This window comes from Equus quagga, unplaced genomic scaffold (genome assembly GCF_021613505.1).
Source record: "Equus quagga isolate Etosha38 unplaced genomic scaffold, UCLA_HA_Equagga_1.0 145038_RagTag, whole genome shotgun sequence".
NCBI lineage: Eukaryota > Metazoa > Chordata > Mammalia > Perissodactyla > Equidae > Equus > Equus quagga.
Window position 1 is genome coordinate 3,173 of NW_025796685.1, and position 20,204 is coordinate 23,376.

General features: G+C 44.5%; 2 protein-coding genes across 6 annotated transcripts; both read right to left on the reverse strand.

Moving 5' to 3' along the window:
* Positions 1-1,560: 1,560 nt before the first annotated feature.
* Positions 1,561-6,629, reverse strand: LOC124232892 (aurora kinase C). 4 transcript variants are annotated; one of them, XM_046649795.1, is made up of 8 exons: positions 6,229-6,629; positions 4,797-4,914; positions 4,644-4,683; positions 4,211-4,402; positions 3,720-3,858; positions 2,808-2,956; positions 2,035-2,209; positions 1,561-1,840 (listed from the first exon to the last, which is right to left on the reverse strand). In XM_046649795.1, the coding sequence occupies exons 1-8, from the start codon at positions 6,259-6,261 to the stop codon at positions 1,670-1,672; spliced, it is 1,017 nt and encodes a 338-aa protein (XP_046505751.1). In that variant the 5' UTR covers positions 6,262-6,629; the 3' UTR covers positions 1,561-1,669. The 4 variants fall into 4 exon arrangements, with proteins under 4 accessions (XP_046505751.1, XP_046505750.1, XP_046505753.1 ...); XM_046649794.1 differs by lacking the exon at positions 6,229-6,629 and adding an exon at positions 5,579-5,982; XM_046649797.1 differs by lacking the exon at positions 6,229-6,629 and adding an exon at positions 5,006-5,024.
* Positions 6,630-14,892: 8,263 nt separating this feature from the next.
* LOC124232891 (zinc finger protein 264) lies at positions 14,893-19,421 on the reverse strand. 2 transcript variants are annotated; one of them, XM_046649793.1, is made up of 3 exons: positions 19,068-19,421; positions 18,435-18,535; positions 14,893-18,038 (listed from the first exon to the last, which is right to left on the reverse strand). In XM_046649793.1, exon 3 carries the CDS (start codon positions 17,830-17,832, stop codon positions 16,408-16,410), a length of 1,425 nt encoding a protein of 474 aa, XP_046505749.1. In that variant the 5' UTR covers positions 17,833-18,038; positions 18,435-18,535; positions 19,068-19,421; the 3' UTR covers positions 14,893-16,407. The 2 variants fall into 2 exon arrangements, with proteins under 2 accessions (XP_046505749.1, XP_046505748.1); XM_046649792.1 differs by having other exon boundaries at positions 18,978-19,421.
* Positions 19,422-20,204: the final 783 nt, after the last annotated feature.

The window sequence follows — 20,204 nt, forward strand, 5'->3', positions numbered from 1 at the left end:
AAGTTCGCTGTGCTCCACTTTGGCCACCAGGTTCACTTCCCAGGCGCAGACCTACACAACTTGCCTGTCGGTGGCCATGCTTTGGTGGTGGCTCACTTACAAAAAAAAAGAGGAAGCTTAGCAGTGGATGTTAGCTCAGGGAGAATCTTCCTCAGGAAAAAAAAAAAAAGGTTATGGAGAAATATGACTTAATTAGTACACAAAGAACAGTGTTATCCATCATTTGCAATAGTAATTTGACCAGATTGAGAGAGACATAATTCTCCTTTTCACATGTGGTTGACTCTTATGGTTAAATGGTTGTGGGTTAGCATGTAAAACAGATATTAAAGTTAAGATTTTTATTTTCTCTGTGTCATGGGAGGCAGAATGTCTGGAATGAGGGTAGGTGAGGAAAGCTATGTAGCTATTGGAGAAACTTTGAAATCCTTACTGTAAAGCGTGTCAGAATTTTCGTTATTTAACCATATATCATCTGGTAGTCAGTGTTGAGGTCCTGGTTGATTTTTCTATTCTTTCCTACCTGCCCAAAATGTGCCCAGTGATATGAGATTTTCCAACACCAGAAATGAGTAATATTACATGCTTTGTGTGTACAAGCCAGTTAATTTATTAGGAATTTCCAAGTGTTTAATTGAAGTATTAACTCAAGAAAACTGATAGGACAAAGCTAGAAAGCACAGAGCTGTGAGCACTGAAGATACAGGTAAAAAAACCATGAGCCAAAGTCTTTGCACATTTAAATGATGGATCTGCACTAGTGGGAGCTGTTCATGTGAGAGTGGAGGGGCTGAATTATTTATATTTAATTAGTAAGTCTGGTTATAATAGGGACGTGGTCCTGTGTGTGCTGGACATTTCACATTGAGGACAATGTGTAGAACATGGTGGTGGGAGTAACGTTAGCGAGGCGAACTCCATATGAAGTGTTTTTAGTCAGGAGACACAGGTGGATACGATGCCTGCAGTGAGCAAAAAACATGTTTGAGCTTCCAGCTGAAGAGCCTAGATGTTTACTCTGGTACAGAGAGCATGCCATGGATGAAGGGAGCAGCTGCCACATGAAACTGTGACAGAAGGAAATTGCTGCAGGTGGAGGGTGATTTCAGAAGTGGTTACATTTATTATTAGGGATGATTTATTCTGATGCAATCAGAATATGACATACCATGGAGGTGCTACTGAATTCATTTGAGAATTTGGGGAACATTGAAGTGCAGTGAAATATTTTATGTTGAAGATGGCAGCATGTTGGATATCAGTATAAAGAGAGTGGACCTCTGGCTTGATCAAAGTCCTGTGTTACAGGTGGTATACTCCTGAGAACCTCGGGAATAGGAAGTTGAGTCTAGGAGCCACTGTGACAGGTGGTAGGTTATGTACCGCCAGGGCAATTATCTGCAGAGAGTAGTAACTAGTTTTCAAGGAGAGTGCTTAAGTCACCATCTCTGGGGGTCGGGGGGGGGCATCATCTTGCACTGCTCTCAAAGGGAAGAGTTACTACAAGAAATAAAGATTCTACCCAATCCCACACCGACTCACACAACTATAAAGACCTGGTACAAAAAGATTCAGCTTTTATTAATTAGCATCTTGCACCTTAAAAGAGAAGAAACAAAAGACGGGAGTTCTCCTTGAACAAACTCAAGGGAGGAGGGGCAGACAGGGCTCAGGAAGCCATCTGAGCAGATGGAGGCAGCACCCTCCGGGAGTGGGCCCGGACCCAGGGATGCTCCAGGATCTGGTCCAAGGGCAGCCGCTCCAAGGGCTGGTATCTGAGAAGCTTGGAGATCAAATCCTTGGCCCCTGAAGGTATTGATGGGGGAAACCTTACATCTACCTGATGAGGCCAGAGAAGAAGAAAGAGAAGTACGGTTCATTTCTTTGGTCTGTGTTCTCTCTGTTCCTTGAATTTCTTCAAGGCACTGTTCTGGATCTTAGTGGACAACCTGTGTGTGTGCCCCAGGCTCCACAGGCCCACCACCCACCACTGACTTGCTTCCCCATGAATACCTAAGAGTGTGGCCATCCCACCTTGAGGATGCGTCTGTAGGTCTCATTGTGGGAGTTGCTCTCAAAGGGCGGATTTCCCACCAGCAGCTCGTAGCAGAGCACCCCAATGCACCACAGATCCACCTTCTCATTGTATGTTCTCCCCTCGATCATTTCTGGGGGCAAATAGTCCAGAGTTCCACACATTGTCTTTCTCCTAGAGGAGAGCAGAGAAAGGAGCACTGCGCAGAGGCCCAGAACAAGGAGAACCCTCCTTCCCCAGCTTCCAGTGAGATGGGAGACCCTAGGAAATCCCGAGCAGTCCCCTCCTGAGCACAGGAGTTTGGAAACACCACTTGTAATATGGATCAAGATGCAGAGAAGGCAAGCACTGGGACCCACCAATTCCTGTTTTGCAATTATCCATATAATTATTTAGCTCATGATCCAGGATGTTTTCATAAGAATGTTCTGGGCATCAAGAAAGGTTTGGAACAAACTGATGGTCCATCAAGAGGGACCAAGTAACTTAATTATGGTTTATTCATACAATAAGATTCCTAGAATTATGGAGCAATGGTCCTTAATTTACATGGAAACTTGTTGTTAAAGTTATACGTTAACAGAGATCAAGAAATAAAAAACATGGTTGAACCACATTCTTTCAAACTACAAATACATATTAAATATATGCATTTGATAAAGGCAGTATTCAAATACAAACCCAGGTTTGTATCTGGGTCTTCATGTGGAATGAATTAAATTGGATCATTCCTAACTGGCACCCAGGGCCCATCCCACCACACCTGACCTACCTCAGAGAGGGGGTGTGCACAGACCAGCCAAAGTCTGCAATCTTCACCTCACCTCTGAACCCCAGCAGCAGGTTCTCGGGCTTAATATCCCTGTGAATCACCTTCTTCTCATGGCAGTAGGTCAGAGCATCTGCCAACTCCTCCATTATCTGTGTGAGCAAAGAAAAAGCAGTCTGGAAATGAAGCCGGCCACAATTTCCCTATGAGGTAAAATACATATCGTGTATTTTATAATTGTAGTGGAATCTTTTGTTTCCTGGTTACTAGCTCCATTACCTCCTTAATAGCACCACAATTATTGGTGAGGGAGGATTTCCCCTCCACTATTTTATGCGGTCTTACAGGATGGATGCTAAGATGGACAGATCCTCCCTTTTGCCCTAGCACAGCAAGTGGCCAGATGGAGGACCTACGCTGAGCCAATCAGATGATCTCCCACAGGACTTGAGGCCTGAGGAAGTGATACAAAAACAGGAGGAAAATTGGAAGATCGATCATTCTGACAGCAAGCTGACCCAATCATTCCTGCTGGGATGATCATCACTCTGGTTCCCTGTCTGGAGCCCTCTAGAAAACTCATGCTTCCTATTTCTGGGCCAGTTCATGCATTTACTCAGCAAACTCCCTCACAACCTTTAAATAAGTTTCTTTGCATAAGGTAGTGGAGTTAGATTCTGTTGCTTACAACCAAAGAATCCAAACTTATACACCCTTCTTATAAATACTCTGGGGGTAGTTAGGGTATCCAAATGTGAAGTTGTAGGATGTATGTGTCATATAAGATTTATAGAATAAAATTCAGAAATAAACTAAGGAAAAACCCAATTTGGACACCAGAACCAGCCAGAAGCAGTGACCCCACCAGCCCACAGTAAACTCACAGACCCCAGAGCACCCATCCCCCCACCTCACCGTGGCCGTACGCTGTTCATCTAATGTGTGGCTCTTTTGCAGCTCCTTGTAGAGCTCACCCCTTGGAGCATATTCCAGAATCAGGTACACTCGGCGTGCATCATGGAAGTAGTTGTACAGGCGTAGGATATTTGGGTGTCTGGAGGAGGGATGGAGGAAAGGTCAGACTCCTCCCTGAGGCTCAACACATGATGCTAATACAAGTGATTGGTCATACAGGGGGCAAATTGAAATTGTGCTGGGACCAGTATAAATACAGTCTGGTCTGGGAGTGTTTGAGGGGAGAAAGAAGGAATGGGAATCAGGGTTCCAGTGTGACACAGAGGGAACTTTACATAGTGTAATTGGAATGAGTTGCAGAGAGAAGTCTTCAAGGTGGAAGCAAAGGGCTTATTTGGGGGTAGTACTGGGTTCAGATGGCAGAAATATCAGAGGAAACAGAACAAGAGTGAGGAACCACTTCTGGAATCTCATGCAGAGACTGTCCTTACTGTAGATGCGCCTGGATTTCAATTTCCCTGCGCAGCTGGTGTTCCAGTCCTTCCTTCTCTATCTGGGACTTAAAGAGGACTTTCAGAGCAACAATGAAATGGCTTTCCTTGAGCCGAGCCAGGTACACATTCCCAAATTTTCCCTTGCCCAGAGGACGCCCGATTTCAAAGTCATCAATTGTGAGATGCCGCCTGACAGGAGAGGAAGAGAGCCTCAGTTTGGGAGGTGGGTGGAGGGAGTCAGGGACTTGGAATGCTCACCTTCCTCCTTCACTTTACCCTCCCTCCGCCCCTTTGCCTTCTCAAGGGCCCAGCTGGTGTGTTTGATCAACAGCTCTCAGCCACATGAACCAATGCTGCACACGCGCAGCTTGGTCTTCTTCCTCAGTCTCACTGCCCTTCCGCTTCCAGACACAAAGCCAAAGGCACTCACACGGTTGGGAAGCCGGGTTGACTTTGGCCTGCTGTAGGTACTGCAATAAAAAAGAGATGTCAACACTGTTCTGTGCACCCCCAACCCCAACAACTGACACCAGGCCTTTCTTCTCAACCCTCCTTCTCTGGTCCTGGTTCTGATCCGCTTCACCTGCGGGCCGAACACTGCCCGACTTCATCACAGCTTCTGGGAGACTCATGAGAAGAGAAGACGGAGAGGGGACGCCTTCCTGAGCCCTGCGGAACTGCGTGTCCAGGTCCGGGGGATCCTGCATACGGGTGGGAGGAAGAAACACTCAGGCTGAGGCTCTTCAAGCCCAGACCTGCGCCCACGACGGCGGGCAGGGACCGGGAACGCACAGCCCAGCTGCCCCTTAGCTTCTCACCACCCCTCGACGCACGGAGTCGGAGATAATCCTGGGCAACGAGAGCCAGGCCCTTTATACTGCGCGCCACGGCCCCTTTGCCCGGTAGTTCCTGACCGCTCCCATTGGCTGAAATTTCTCAGGCCGCAGGCAGCGTGCCCAATAGAAGAGACAGAACGGGGAAATTCCGCCGGGGAGAGGAGGGCCGAGGGGACCGGGCCAATGAGACGACAGGGCGCGGAGGCCGGAAGGCGGGCCGTGGGCGGGACGGGGCCGGGCCCGGCAGGCGGTGCGCACGCAGCTGCAGAGCAGTCCCGGAAAAGGGCGCGGGCGGGGTGCGCTGAGGCCATGGTAAAGGGGCCCGGGTGAGGGAACGGGTGTGTAAGCCCCCGCGTGAGCGAGTGCGTTAGCCAGCCGACGTGACGCGCGTCGGAAGAAACAGACGCCTCTGGGGTCGGCCTTGTGCAGCTCGCAAACGCCAGGCCGCACGCGCGCCCAGCTGGCCCCGGCTCCAAGGTCGTGTCCGGCTCAGGCCACTCCCTGGGGTCCTCCTCAGCTACGCACATACCTGAGGGTCCCCGCGGTTCGGCTCCCCGAAACGTGTGCCTGTGTCCCCCGACACCCTGCGGCTTGTGGCCTCCCCCATCCCCCCGCACCCCCGGAAGCCGCCCCCAACCCAGGACTGCCCGTAGGTGGCGTGACTCAGTGACGCGCAGCCGCACTCACCCATCGCACCTTTTCAAAATAATTAGTCTTCAAGTAAGAAAACATGATAGCACCTTTTGTTACACATAGTTCATCCTAAATATACCTGGTAATGCGGGTGATCGTCGGCCGTTACATTAGCCTTCTACAAGGGAAAACAAATTTCTCATTTCTTTACGACAGAAGGTAGTTTTGCAACTTGGAGTTAGGTGCCCACGAAGTTAGGCTCCTAACCTCCCACAGAAGTGGGGAGCTAGAGATGTTATCTCCCTTTATGTCTTCGTTTCAAACAGATGGCTCCTAGGTCCCTGAGAAAGACATTTCTGGGTTGGGACCATGGTGGGGCGGGGGGGAGTTGAGGAAAAGCAAGGAGGCTAGTGTGGCTAGAGCTGCATCTGCAGGGGTTACAGTGGGACAAAATGAATCAGAGAGAAATGGAGACAAATTGTGTAGAACCTTGTCAACCACTGTAAGGAGGTTATAACATACTCCTGAATGTGTTCTAAAACTTACCTGGGATTTGTTTAATCGGCTGTGGTAAGACATGCAGACCTCATATCATGAAGGAAGCAGCTTCCGCTCACAGATCCCTAGCAAACAGGAGTCAGGGCATGCCACACCGGGCCATGTGATGAAGCACCAGAGTGGGTCAGAAGGCAGCAGCAGCAAAGGAGAAGGCATGGCCCAGCACCTTTATTGTGTTTTCTGCAGGAAAGGCAGGGCAGGGCAGGTAAATAGCTTAGGATTAGCTGGTTTGAAAAATACAGTAGAGCTTTGGGGCATAGGAGGTATCTTTGCTGTCTGGTACCTAGCCATGGAGTTTTAGGGCAGAGGAATACTGTCTCCCAAAGTGCAAGAACCAAATAGAGGTGGTTAGTTTACACATGAAAGGCAAGGTCCTGGGCAAGTTGTTTGCTGTCTCTCCCCATTCACCGAGGTGCCCAATGCCAGAACAAGAATACAGAAAATAAAAAAATACATAGTACACTGTGAAATAGGTAGCCATGGTGGGGTTTTGAGCTGAAGAGTAATGTGATCTGATTTGTATATTAAAAGGATCACTCTAGGCACTGCGTGGAAACTAGACTAAGGAAGGGGCATGAGAGGGGGAAGAAGACCTTAAGAAGTTCTGCTTTCCAGATGGGTGAGGGTGATGACTTAAACCAGTGTAGTGACAGAGGAGGTGGTTTATCACAAAGTACAAATAACAGTTGATCAAAGAGGATGAGTAATCAAATTAGTACAAAAACCTGGATACGAATGTAATGGCTTTATAGGATGGGTTGGGGGTTCGTTTAAATCTATCCATACCCCACACCGCCTCCTTCAAATGCTAAGCGTATTCCTGATGGTACTGTGGTGTGTCTGTTACAGAAATGCTTTACTTCATGTAGATGCTCAGGCAAATATGTTTCACTGTAACAGAGACTAGGCCAAAGGCCAACAAGGTGGACTGTGCAGGAAAACATTAAATGAACAGGCTTCAGTTGCTCAAATGCTGCACATTCCAGAGAAATGACTTGCCCTCGACCTGCTCCAGAAAGACCACTTGAGTCCTTAGGATATCTTGCTGGTAAATGATTTTTATGCCTGAGGCCTTGGGTCCCCCTGTATCAGTTTGACTAGATAACCTATGCTAACAGTGTGACTCCTGGTGAATGGTGGGGTTTGTACACCTGGGGCGCCAGGCTACACAGCATCTTTGCCTTCTGAGGCAGGATCCTGGAGACTGAACATGCATAGTCAGTCACGTACGTATCATGTGCCTTAATGAAAACCCTGAACACTGAAGCTTGGGTGAGCTTCCTTGGTTGGTGACACTTGAACATGTTGTCACATCTTTGCTGAAAGAATTGGCTCCCCATGCAACTGCCCTGGGTGGGACACCTGAAAGCTTGTGCTTAGTTCTCTTGGACTTTCCCCTATGTGCCTTTTTTCCTTGGTGATCTTGATCTGTGTCCTTTTGCTGTAATAAACTGGAACCATGAGTTTAACCACTTTGAGGCTAGAAGATTGTCTTGGGGAGCAAAGAACTGTATGTATATATATCTCTAGATATTCACATATATACATACTTTTTTTTTTTTTAAAGATGATTAGCCCTGAGCTAACATCTGCTGCCAATCCTCCTCTTTTTGCTGAGGAAGCCTGGCCCTGAGCTCACATCCATGCCCATCTTCCTCTATATGTGAGATGCCTGCCACAGCATGGCTTGCCAAGCGGTGCCACATCTTCACCTAGGATCCGAACCGGCGAACCCCAGGCCACCGAAGCGGAACATGCGCAATTAACCCCTGTGCCACCAGGCCAGCCCCCACATGTATGTATTTCTGAAAAAGCAAGGTTATGACCTGGATGGGGGTTGTGGTGAAGGCTTTCCTGAGGAGGTGCTATTTGAGATGACATTGGAGGGATAAGCACTCACTCACTGGCCAGAGTGGGTAGGGAAAACCCCACAGCAGGAGGGGAAAAGCACAGGAAAAGGAAACAGGAAAAGAGAAGAGAGGTGAGGGTTGTGCAGGAGAAAAGGTGGTAACATACGCAGGCCCCACACCAGGTAAGGCCCCCTGGATGGGCCACCTTAAGGCTTTGGTGCTCAGTCAGGGGATCTCTGTCCTGGGTAACCACACAGTACAAGTAGTACTGAGGGAAGACTAAAAGTGGATCAGAATCTGGGAGGAGTAGTTTTTGAATCTTACTAAATCACATGGAGACCAAGGTATTTTTTCTTTTTCTGCTTTATCTCCCCAAACCCCCCCAGTACATAGTTGTATATCTTACTGCAGGTCCTTCTAGTTGTGGCATGTGGGACACCGCCTCAATGTGGACTGACGAGCAGTGCCATGTACTCGCCCAGGAGCGGAGCCAGTGAAACCCTGGGCCGCTGCAGCGGAATGCGTGGACTTAACCACTTGGCCATGGGGCCGCCCCCGCAAGGTATCTTTGAAACATCCAACTGGGGACAGCAAAAAGACAATAAGGAATTCAAGTCCAGAGCTTGAAGAAGTCAGGATTGGGGTAATAAATTTAAATTTGTCAAAAGTAAAGAAGATAAGTGAAGCCACGTATGCAGATGAGGCCTGGGGAGACCACAGCATGAGAGAAAATTCTTCAGGAATTTCAAAACCAAATGGGTGGCTAGAGTATGAGTCAGCAAGGAAGGAAAAAAGGAGGGAGGGAGAAAACCAGGAGTGATGTCACAGAACCAAGGAAAGAGTGTATTTCAAGAATGGAGTGGTCAATGGGGACAAGTTCAGTCCTGAGCACAAGAAAGACAAGGGCTGGAAATTTATGAATACAGGAGTCACTGCCGACCTTGGCCAGAATGGCGAAGATGGTGGCATTGTAATAAGGAGGTTCACAAGGCAGGGAGGTTTGGGAAGTGGAGAGTAAGAGGTAAAGGTGAAGTGGAAACACTGCATGGAGAGGAAAACTGCCCCAAGGGGCTCCTCAGTTAAAGGAAGAGGGAGGAAAAGACAAAGAAGTGAAAGTGGCAGAAGCCAAGATATAGGAAAGATCACAGTGGTGATGTCTGACACTCAAGCAAACGAGCAAAGACAAGTCACAAAGGGTGAGGGGCAGAAGAACATGCAGACAAAGAGGCCTATAGGCTCTGCGATGACATGTGACATAAATGTCAGGCAGTCTCTAAGATGGGGGAAAAGGGTGATAATTTCTTAAGTGATTCCAGGGTTCAAGGAGAGACACGGTGAGAAGGAAGTACTCTGAACCTGTGTGAGGACTCTTATCTGAAAGCAGGGACATGGAAAGGAACTAGGAAGAGCAAGACTAGCAGAGATGATGAAAGATGACGCAGCTACAAATGCCATAAGGGATGAGGCAGCAAAATGGTGAGGATGCCTGTGAAAGGGAAAATGATCAGGAAAACAAATCAAGACAGCACACACAAGGGCATTTCTTCCTTCCGACCTCAGAAGTTGGAGAAATGATATAGGGAGAATACCTGAAGTCGTCAAGAATTTGCAGCCTGCAGTTAGTTGTGCTTGGTCACTGTCTGAAGTGTGGGGCTTTAAGAAGGGCATCTGGAAGAATCTTCCTAAAATACCATGGCAAATAACTGGGATCTTACAAACACCAGGGTCGCTCGAAGGCCTGCTTTCTCCTTGTCCCCTCCTCTGTCCATGGCTTTCCACCTTATTCCAACTTAAACATCACATCCAGCTAGGTGCATTAACACCCTCTTGTTTGGAAATGACAGGGAAATGGCTGACTTGCTTTGCTAAATTCATATATGTACCGTCTCATTAATGCTTTCAGGTGTATTGTTTTAAAATGTAGGTTTTCACTATTATGATATAAAGCCAACAAATCAGATGGTTGCCATTGAAAAGACAGTTGTTACTCACAGTTCCCATAAGAGGGCAGACCATGTTCAGGCCACAAGGGGGTGCACCAGGGCGGCAAGAGTCACCAGGAGGGTGGGCAAAGGCTATACTGTCGTTTTTGTTGGAAGGAATGGGCAAAGTGAGGTGAGCCAGTCTAGGATTAGTTTAAATAATTTCAATGGGCTCCAAAGTGTAGGGACTGCCCCTAGTTGTGTGGCACACAGTCCTGGGGGGATGAGTGAAGGGTCTTGCTGTGTGAGAGCTGGATAGAGGCATCAGATGAGGGGAATGGGCTTTGGGTTGCTTGGCTTGCATGCCAAAGTCCTCCTCACGGGGAGTCCTTTGCTACCTCTAGGAATCGGGTAGCCCTGGGAGGAGCAGTTTCTGCAGGATCAGCAAGGTCCCAAATGTCAAACCTTCGGAATAAAAACACATGGATATCCAAAATAAAGGGAAGCAGAGTGGACAAAATTTTTTAAATCTCCCAGCAGGTAGGAACAAGGTCAGGAAGTACGAAGTCAAGACTACAGGGCCCACCCTCCTGACACTGCTCTGAGGGAGGCAAAGTTAAGTTGCCCATTTACAATTTAGCTTAGACCATTTAATTGTGAGACATGTAACATACCCACGAGCCAATAGACTACAAATCCTAAACCCATGAAACTCATGGATGACATCACTGAGCATTCCAGAGGCAGCCAGCTTCCCACAACTGAGACAGGAACGGCCGGCTGTGGGCCAGAGTGGAAGAAAGGGGAAATGTACATACGCCCAGCAACCAGATTCCCATAGGTCTCCAGCATCACGTCTCTGTAGAGGCCCTCCCAGCGGGAGCCACCCACTCCCACCCCTCCAAGTGAAACTCACACACAGATCCAGGAACATGACTAACCCTCCAACAACACACTCTTTAGTCTCAAGTTAGGTGCACTCAATGATGCACATATTCTTTAGTTCTCCTTTTGTTGAAGCCAGAGGCTAACAGCAGGAACAAAGAGATGAGAAACTGTTGACCTATGTGCTACAGAAACACACAGCATTGATCTGGCCTTTAAATCTTTATAGATAAAAGCAAACCACGTGTATATTTGCACGTCAGACCACTTGAAGCCATATATATATGTTCTACATATATATATGCACCTACAGAACACACATAAAAAACGTTACATACATAATAGGTAGATGCGTATGTTTATATTCATATATGTGGCCCTAAGCAGTGTAATACACATACCTATACACACATATATATCAGGAAGACACAAGGTCCTTTCTCACCAGACTTCTGCTGTACTTTGTCATCACTGAATTAAATCCTGGCTAGTTTGTTTGTAAGAATTTCTACTGTGACGGTGATGTTTCGGTTACAAAGGTTATTACATAAGCCTTCACCTCAAAGTTATGACTCATTTTTTCTTGTAGGAAACTGTATTTGCTAATGTTTGTTACAGAAATCAGAATGAGCCTTTTAGTACCATTTAAATCATTATGAAGAAATATCACAGCAGGCCTAAGACTGCTATTGTTTTGAGCTGGCAGTTCACTCTGGGCTGGGGTTTGGGACCTTAGATTTCAAGAGGTTTCCTGCCATTCCCAGAAAGGAGCAGTGGCTCACTGTGCCCAAGTTTTTTGTGTAAACAATGTGGCTTATGCTGAACACCTGCTATCCTTGTGGAGGTCTGGAATTTGGTATGTGCTAGAAAGAGTGCCATAAAAGATCCCTGGCAACTGAGCCTCTAATGTGCTTTGTTAGTAGCCATTTCAATCCACTGTCATAACTGCTTGATGGAGCTTAGATTAAGCATGTCCCGTGCGATGTCCCTGACAGAGGACTATTGAAGGTTGCCCCTGGTTTCCTCTGGACTTCAGTCCTTGTGCCTTTCCCTTGGCCGAGTTTGCTTTGATTCCTTTCCCTGTAATAAATCATGGTCGTTGAGTATGACAATATGCTGAGTCTTTTGAGTCTTCCTAGCAAATCATCAAACCTGGGGTGATCTTGAGGACCTCTGACACAATCATTCATTGTAACTTTTAAAGTCTCATAGATCTGGCCATAAAACCCCTGTGTAGATTCTCTTTGAGAATATGTCACATACTGTGCCAACTATACACAGCTTTGTGTAAACATTCTGTGAGGGATCCAAACACTGTAATAAAAATACTTTGTTGTGTGTGTCCATTCACTAAAACACACATCTATTGAGTGTCTACTAAGGAAAATAAAAAGGTAAAATGAACAGATGAACAGAACGGGAGAGTGGCTGGATGCCAGGATGATGACAGAAAAATGGCTGCGAGGCGTCTGGCTTGGGCGACAAGGCAGAAGATAGTGGGATTCACTGAGCTGTTCTGCAGGCACCTCAAACACAATGCTGAAAACCAAATGCCCACCTTCGCCCTTCTCTGCCTCCCCCCCGACCTCAAATGCAGAGATTATCTGCATTTTCTACACAGTTACACCAGATTATGCAGCCATTAGAGAGAGAGTCTGGTTTATCTCACTCAACCTGAAGGGATCGCCAAAATGTATTATCAAATGAGAAAAGTAATTTGTAGATAAATGATCATGGCTTCATCTATTTTAGTAAAATGAATAGTAAGTTTTGTAAAAAACATTTGTTAGTTGAGGCAAATTATAACAATATTCAGTATAGTGCTCAGTGTATGAAGAGGAAATACTTAGAACAATTATATTAAGAATGGGGAATGTAAAGGAACCTAATAGAATTAAGGTTTCTACACATCAAAGTGCTAAACTGCTAATAAAATTAGACTGTGATAAGTTATGTCATGTACAATATGTAGAGCAACCACTTAAAAAATAAGACATAAACTCAAAATACATTATGGCTCTGTCAAATAAAATTCTAAAAAGAAATGGAAATAAACCACAAGGCAAAAAAACTGCCCAAAAACCCACAACAAAACAAAAATAATAATAAAACAAAAAAAAACCCAACCACCCAAATAACAAAAACAACCAGAAAATAGAGGAACAATACACAGGGAACACATACAAAAGTCAAAGCGTAAAATGGCACACTAACTTAAGCCCTAATATATATCAGTAATTACTTTAAATTTAAGTGATCTTAATCTATCAATTAAAAAACAGAAAGCAGTAGAATGGATAAAAAAGCATGACCTGACTATATGCTGTTACAGGAAATTTACTTCACATACAACTGTATAGAGAAGGTTGAAAATAAAATTATGGAAAAATATAAACCATGCACACATTAATCAAAAAATGCAGTAGTGACTATATTAATATCAGATAAAGTATGCTTCAAAGGCAAGAAAATGAACAGAGGTAAAAAGGGACATTACACAAAGACTTTAAAAGGGTCTGTACACCAAGATGACATAGCAATCCTAAATGTGTATGCACCAAACAACAGAGCTTTGAAATACATGGAAGCACAAACTGATAGAACTTAAAGAAGGAACAGACAATTCCAGCATTACACTGCAAGGCTTCAACACCCTTCTCTCAGCTATTGATAGAAGTATTAGCAGGAAATCAGCATGGATATAGAAAATCTGAATAATATCACCACCCAATAGGATTGTGCAGACATTTATAGAAACTCCACCCAATGACAGCAGAAGACACATTCTTTTCAAGCAGCCATACAGAACATTCAAGAAAATAATATCCTGGGTCATAAAATAAACTTCAACAAAGCTAAGCAGTCAGATCAAACGTGAAACAAACTAGATCACAAACAAAAAGATAGCATGAAATACTCCAAACATTAGGAAATAAAATAATATACTTCTGAGTAACCCATGGGTTACAGAGGAAGTCTCTAAAGGAATCAAGAACTATTCAGAAATGAATAAACTGTAATTAAAAGTTGTGGTATGAAGCCAGAACAGTGCTGTGAAGGAAATTTATAGAACTTAATGCTAACATTAGAAAAGACAAGAAATTTCAAATCAATAACCTCAACACTCATCTCAAAAGATACAAATAGCAAAACAGGAGAGAGAATATAATAAGGATCAGAATACAAATCAGTGAAATTAAAAACAGAAAGATACTAGGGAAAAACTAGTGATATAAAGTGCTGGTTCTTCAAAATGATCACTAAAACTGACAAATGTCTAAGAAGATTGACAAAGATAAAAAGAGAGTTGACCTATTTCTAAAATCAAGAATAAAATGAGATATAAGTACAGATCCTGTGGGTATTAAAAAGATAATAAGTCTTCCAACAAGTCTACAAACAAAATGGAATATTTAGATGAAATGGAACAATTGCTTGAAAAGGACAAACTACCCAATTTATCCAATATGAAATACTTTCAACAGTTCTATACTTCTCAAATAAAATAATATGTAATTAAAAAGGATTCAAAAGAAAAATCACCAAGCCTAAAGGGCTCACTGGAGAACATTAACAACATTACAACAACAAAATAACACTAATTACACAGTCATCCAAAAAAGCAGAATGCATCAATACCTCCCAATTTAACTTGGGAAGTCACTATCACCTAGACACCAAAAGCCAACAATGACAGTAGTTTAAAAAAATAAACAAAAGAGAACTACACATCATTATCATTCAAGAAATTAGAAAACTTCCTCAACAAGAAATAATCAGATGGAATGCTTTTAATATGGTATATAAAAATTACACTCCAGGGGCTGGCCCCGTGGCCAAGTGGTTAAGTTCGCGCGCTCCGCTGCAGGCGGCCCAGTGTTTCGTTGGTTCGAATCCTGGGCGCGGACATGGCACTGCTCATCAGACCACACTGAGGCAGCGTCCCACATGCCACAACTAGAAGAACCCACAACGAAGAATATACAACTATGTACCGGGGGGCTTTGGGGAGAAAAAGGAAATAATAAAATCTTAAAAAAAAAAAAATTACACTCCACAACCAAGTGAGGTTTGTTCCAAGAATGCAAGCTGGTTCAATATTCAAACTTCAGTCAATGAAACTGATCATAACAGGCTGTGGAAAAAAAGTCAAATAATTATATCAATTGATGTAAAGCATTTGACAAAATCCAATGCTTATTCCTAATTACAAAAAATCACAGCAAATGAGGAATAGAAACTTTAAACTTGGTAAGAAAACTAGGGAAAAAACTTACAACTAACATGATAATGATGAAAAACAACATTTTGGCCCCAATACCAGGAATCAAGTCAAGGATGTGACCACTCCTTACTTCTTACTATTCCTATTCAACGTCATACTGGAAGTCCTAGCTAGTGCAGTGAGACAAGCAAAAGAAATAGTAAGTACACAGATTGGAAAGGAAGAAGTATGAAACTTTCCATTCGCAGCTGACACTTCTATTAAAAAACCGCAAGGATTCTATCCAAAGAAATGGCTAATAGTGAGTTCAGCAAGGTTGCAGGATAACAAAATAACATTCGAAAAACAATTATACTTCTGTATACTATCAAAGATCCTGTGGAAAATTACAGTTTAAACATCAATGCCATTTACTATACCTCAGAAAAAACCAAAAAACCCTAGATACAAATCCTAACAAAAATGTACAGAACCTATATGTTGAAAATTATAAAATGGTAATAACTCAAGAATTACTTAAATAAATGCAGTTATATCATTTACTGTGTTCAGGATGATTCTCAACAAACTGATCTACAGATTTAAATCAACTTCTATTAAAATGAGAGCAAGATTTTTTGTAAAAATACGCAAACATATCCTAAGATTTATATGGAAAGTCAAAGGAACTAGGAAAGCTAAATCAATTTTAAATAAGAGAGAGAAATTACTCCATTTTTAGATACTGTGTAGCTGCAGAAATTAAACATAGATTGGACGTAAGAAAAGCCAGAGTATTAAGTGTCTAAAACAACACAAAGAATGGTTTTTTAAAAATCAAAGCCTTAAAGAGTCATAATTGGTGCCACGAAACGTGCCATTCATTTGTGTATCCTCATCTCCTTAAATACCTTCTCTCAACTGTCTAAGTCTGCCGACACTGGACAGCGATGAAGGTACATACAAGACACAAGGCCATTTGCTTCAGAAACATTCCCCTTGCCCCAAGTAAACTAAGGAATGCATGACAAAGTGCTGGAGACTTGCTAGAGAGGTCTCAAAGAAAGTGTGTTTGCATTTCATTTTCTTTTCTAAGTATCCTCCTCCTCTTAAAAAAAAATTCCTGAGATAACACTGCAGTGTAAACTAAGGAGAAAGATGTAGCTGAAGGCTTTCCTTGGTGTGCAATGAGCACTGGTCTCTCCCTCCTGGATGAATTCTCAGATATAGAATAAGGCTCTAGGCTGGGTCAATTTCTAAAACATGCCTTTAAATGACAAGCAATGGTTTGCAACAAAAGATTTTCTCACAGCGAAGATACTTGTGGGGTTTCTCTTTGGTATGTACGATCAGGTGCAGTGCTAGATGTTTTCTCTGGCAAATGATTTTCCTCAGTGTTTACATTCAAAAAGTCTTGCCCCAAAAGGAGTTCTCGGAGGGTGACTGAGGTTTGTACACTTGTGAAGGGTCTTCCCACTTCTGCCACACTGACAGGGTTTCTCCCAGAATGAATCCTTTGATGCTGAGTGAGGGATGAGCTTCGACTGAAGGACTTTCCACACTCACTGCACTTATAGGGCTTCTCTCCAGTGTGGATAATGGCATGTCGAATCAGGTTTGTGCTCCAGCAGAAGGATTTCCCACACTCCATGCATTCATAGGGCTTCTCTCCACTATGAATCCGTTGGTGCCTCGTGAGGCCTGACCTGCGGTTGAAGGCCTTCCCACATTCCATGCACTCAAAGGGCTTCTCTCCAGTGTGGATGCTGAAGTGTCGAATGAGGTCTTTCCTAGTGCTAAAGGCTTTCCCACATTCTTTGCACTCAAAAGGTTTTTCTCCAGTGTGGGCCCTTTTATGCAAGATAAAAGTGGAGCAGTGGGTAAAGGCCCTTCCACATTCAGTGCACACAAAAGGCTTCTCCCCAGTGTGAATCCGCTGGTGCCTCTTGAGGTATGACCTGTGGTTGAAGGCCTTCCCACACTCCAGGCACTCAAAGGGCTTCTCCCCAGTGTGGATGACGTAGTGGTGAATGAGGGCTGCGCTCTCACAGAAGGCTTTCCCACATTCACTGCACTCATAGGGCTTCTCCCCAGTGTGAGTCTGCTGGTGCCACATGAGGTATGACTTGTGCTTGAAAACCTTGCCACACTCGAAGCATTCATAGGGATTCTCACCACTGTGGATGATGTGATGTCGAAGGAATCCTGGCCTATGTCGAAAGACTTGCCCACATTCTTTGCACACAAAAGATTTTTCTCCAGTGTGTCTCCTCTTATGCAAGACAAAATTGGAGCGGTGGGTGAAGGCCTTTCCACATTCACTGCACTTGTAAGGTTTCTCTCCACTGTGAATCCGCTGGTGTTGTGTAAGATATGACTTGCGGTTGAAGGCTTTCCCACACTCCATGCACTCATAGGGCCTCTCCCCAGTGTGGATCATGTGGTGTTGAAGGAGGTGTGTGCTCTTAATAAATGTTTTCCCACACTCTGTGCATTCATAGGGCTTCACTCCAGAGTGAATCTTCTCATGTCCAGCAAGAAGGTGTTTCTTGTTAAAAACTTTCCCACATTCATTGCATTTAAAGATGTTTTCTTCTTCCCGAATCACAGGATCTTTACCTGATCCATGGGTGTCATGGTCAAGGACAGCACCTCCCAGAGGGACTGGCTCCTGTACAATCCATGAACATACACCATCCACTGTCCCTAAACCATCATGTTCAGGGCTCATTTTCCCAGGGAGCTTCTCCCTCTGGGGGTCTATCCCTGGTCTCAAGTGTCCTTCTTGCACTTCCGATGGCCCATCCTGATCCTTGGCTTGGCACACCTGGGAGTCCCCTGGGGCTCCTTGTGTTAGTTGTTTCTGGAGTAAGGCTCCCTCAGACTGGGCTGGCTCATAAGTGGTAAGTTCTGCAGTCTTGGGCTGTCCTTTGTCACCTGAAAGAAATCCAAAACACAACAGGGCCATTAGTAATGCCAACGTAGAAAAAACAAAATCCGCATTTCAGAGAAAAAAATGAAGATGCTAATAGTGCCTCTGTGTCTGCTATGTTTTGCTACCTCTGAATCCCAGGATAGCAATCTTTTTCTTGCCTGGTCCTTGGACTGTTGAGACTTTGAAAGGGAGACCCAGGGGGAGAGGCTGGATGAGGATCTGGAGTGAAGGCACCATCACAATTCCAGATTGGAGGTGGCTTGATAGAGTAATAACGACACCGTGTTTTGGGTTTCCTCTGAGCAAGGAGATCCCACATTGCTGTAAGAAGATTAGGAAAGGGGATCTAATGCTGCCCTGAGAGAAACTAGGAAGTGTGTAATGCAAAATTAACTTACCCTAAAGAGAAGTCTGGTCTTTGTCCCAACTCCAAAGAAGAAACCTCTAAATTTTGGGTATCTCCAGAGTGACAGGAATGCCTGTTATCCATGGTGTAACCCTATGTAGTTCATGTTAAAGAGATGACGCAGGGTAAGGTCTAGCCATATCAGAAAGACCAATCATCTAATTAGAAAGTTGGGGCTTTGAGTCCTTAGATATCAGATGGACCTCTGGAAAGGGAAGGAGGCCTGGACCCTGAGTCCCATTGGTAAAGACTCAATCAAGAGTGCTTATAGGAGCTGGTCCTGTGGTCAAGTGGTTAAGTTCGAGCACTCTGCTTTGGCAGCCCAGGATTTCGCCGGTTCGAATCCTGGGCGCAGACATGGCACTGCTCATCAAGCCATGCTGAGGCGGTGTCCCACATGCCACAACTAGAAGGACACACAACTGAAAATACACAACTATGTACCGGGGGGCTTTGGGAGAAAAAGGAAAAACAAAATCTTCAAAAAAAACCCAAGAGTGCTTATGCAATGAAGACTCAATAAAAATCTGGATACTGAGGCTGTGGAGAGTTTCTTGGGTTGGCAAAATTCTATGTACATCCCGCCCTACATCAACGCCAGGATGTAAGGAGCTGCTGAGGATACAGGAGCTTCATGCTTGCAACATTTCCTGCCCCACATTCTGCATCTCTTCTCATTTCCATCCTTTGTCTATAACAAATATGATAGTGAGTATCAAAGGTTTTAGACAGTTTGTGATTCTAGCAAATCACTGAACCTGAGAGAGGTTTTGGGAAATCCTTAAACTTGTAGCTGGTGTCAGAAGACCTGGGCATACTTGGCAGTCTTGGAGTTCTGTGTCCATTTGACAAGCAAAAATTGTTGAGCCTTAGAATATCAAGTAGTGGACAGGAAATGACCAATGGAAACTGCATTCTGTCTAGGTGGAAATATAAGTTGGTAGAGCCTCTTTAGAAAACAATGGCAAAATGTCCATAGTCTATAATCCAACCATTTCACTCCGAGAAACATCAAAGACATCCTAGCCATGTGCAAGATGACCAATACACACGAATGTTCTTGACAGCACTGTTTGTGAGTGAGTGAAAAGATGTAAAAAACTAGATACCCCAGAGAGCAGATAAATACAATGTAAAACAGGAGCATTTTTTACTTATTTCTTCAATTGTAAGGACTTTCAGCATATTTTTACATTCAGTAGAGAAAGGATAAAGCTACAAAACAAGCAAAATGTAAGTGAAGAAAGAATTTCCCTGAGAAGGGGTGATCTAGGCTCTAGTTCAAGCCTTGGCCATGGCCAGGACCAAAACCTCTTCTGCTCAGCCAAAGGAGACACTACAGACAAGAGTCCAAATCAAGCAGTACGAGGAGGCAGACTTTACTTTCAATATGAAAACCTGCTAACAGGTGCCAGCCCCGTGCCCTAGTGGTTAGGTTCGGCATGCTCTGCTTTGGCAGCCAGAGTTTGCTTCCTGGGTGTGGACCTACACCACTCATCAGTGGCCATGCTGTGGAGGCAGCCCACATACAAAAATAGAGGAAGACTGGGACAGACGTTAGCTCAGGGGAAATCTTCCTCAAACAAAAAACAAAACCAGAAAACTTGCTGACCAATCCCTGGTCATATGCTGAGACATCTGTGGAAAGTGGTAACTGTCCAGATGGTCGGATGAAGGGAGGGATGGAAGTGGAGGTGTGAGGAATTCTCTGAGGGTGTATCTAGTCTCTAACCTGCTTCTAACCACTCACTCAAGCTCAAGA

What these genes read in the sequence shown, in the direction of transcription:
- LOC124232891 (XM_046649793.1), bottom strand. Translation starts at nt 17,832, where the DNA reads ATGAGCCCTGAACATGATGGTTTAGGGACAGTGGATGGTGTATGTTCA.
- LOC124232892 (XM_046649794.1), bottom strand. Translation starts at nt 5,740, where the DNA reads ATGGGTGAGTGCGGCTGCGCGTCACTGAGTCACGCCACCTACGGGCAG. An exon ending in CAACCCGGCTTCCCAACCGT is followed by an intron (nt 4,403 to 4,643) that starts GTGAGTGCCTTT and finishes CTCTCCTGTCAG; the next exon opens with GCGGCATCTCACAATTGATG. An exon ending in CCTACAGACGCATCCTCAAG is followed by an intron (nt 1,841 to 2,034) that starts GTGGGATGGCCA and finishes TGGCCTCATCAG; the next exon opens with GTAGATGTAAGGTTTCCCCC.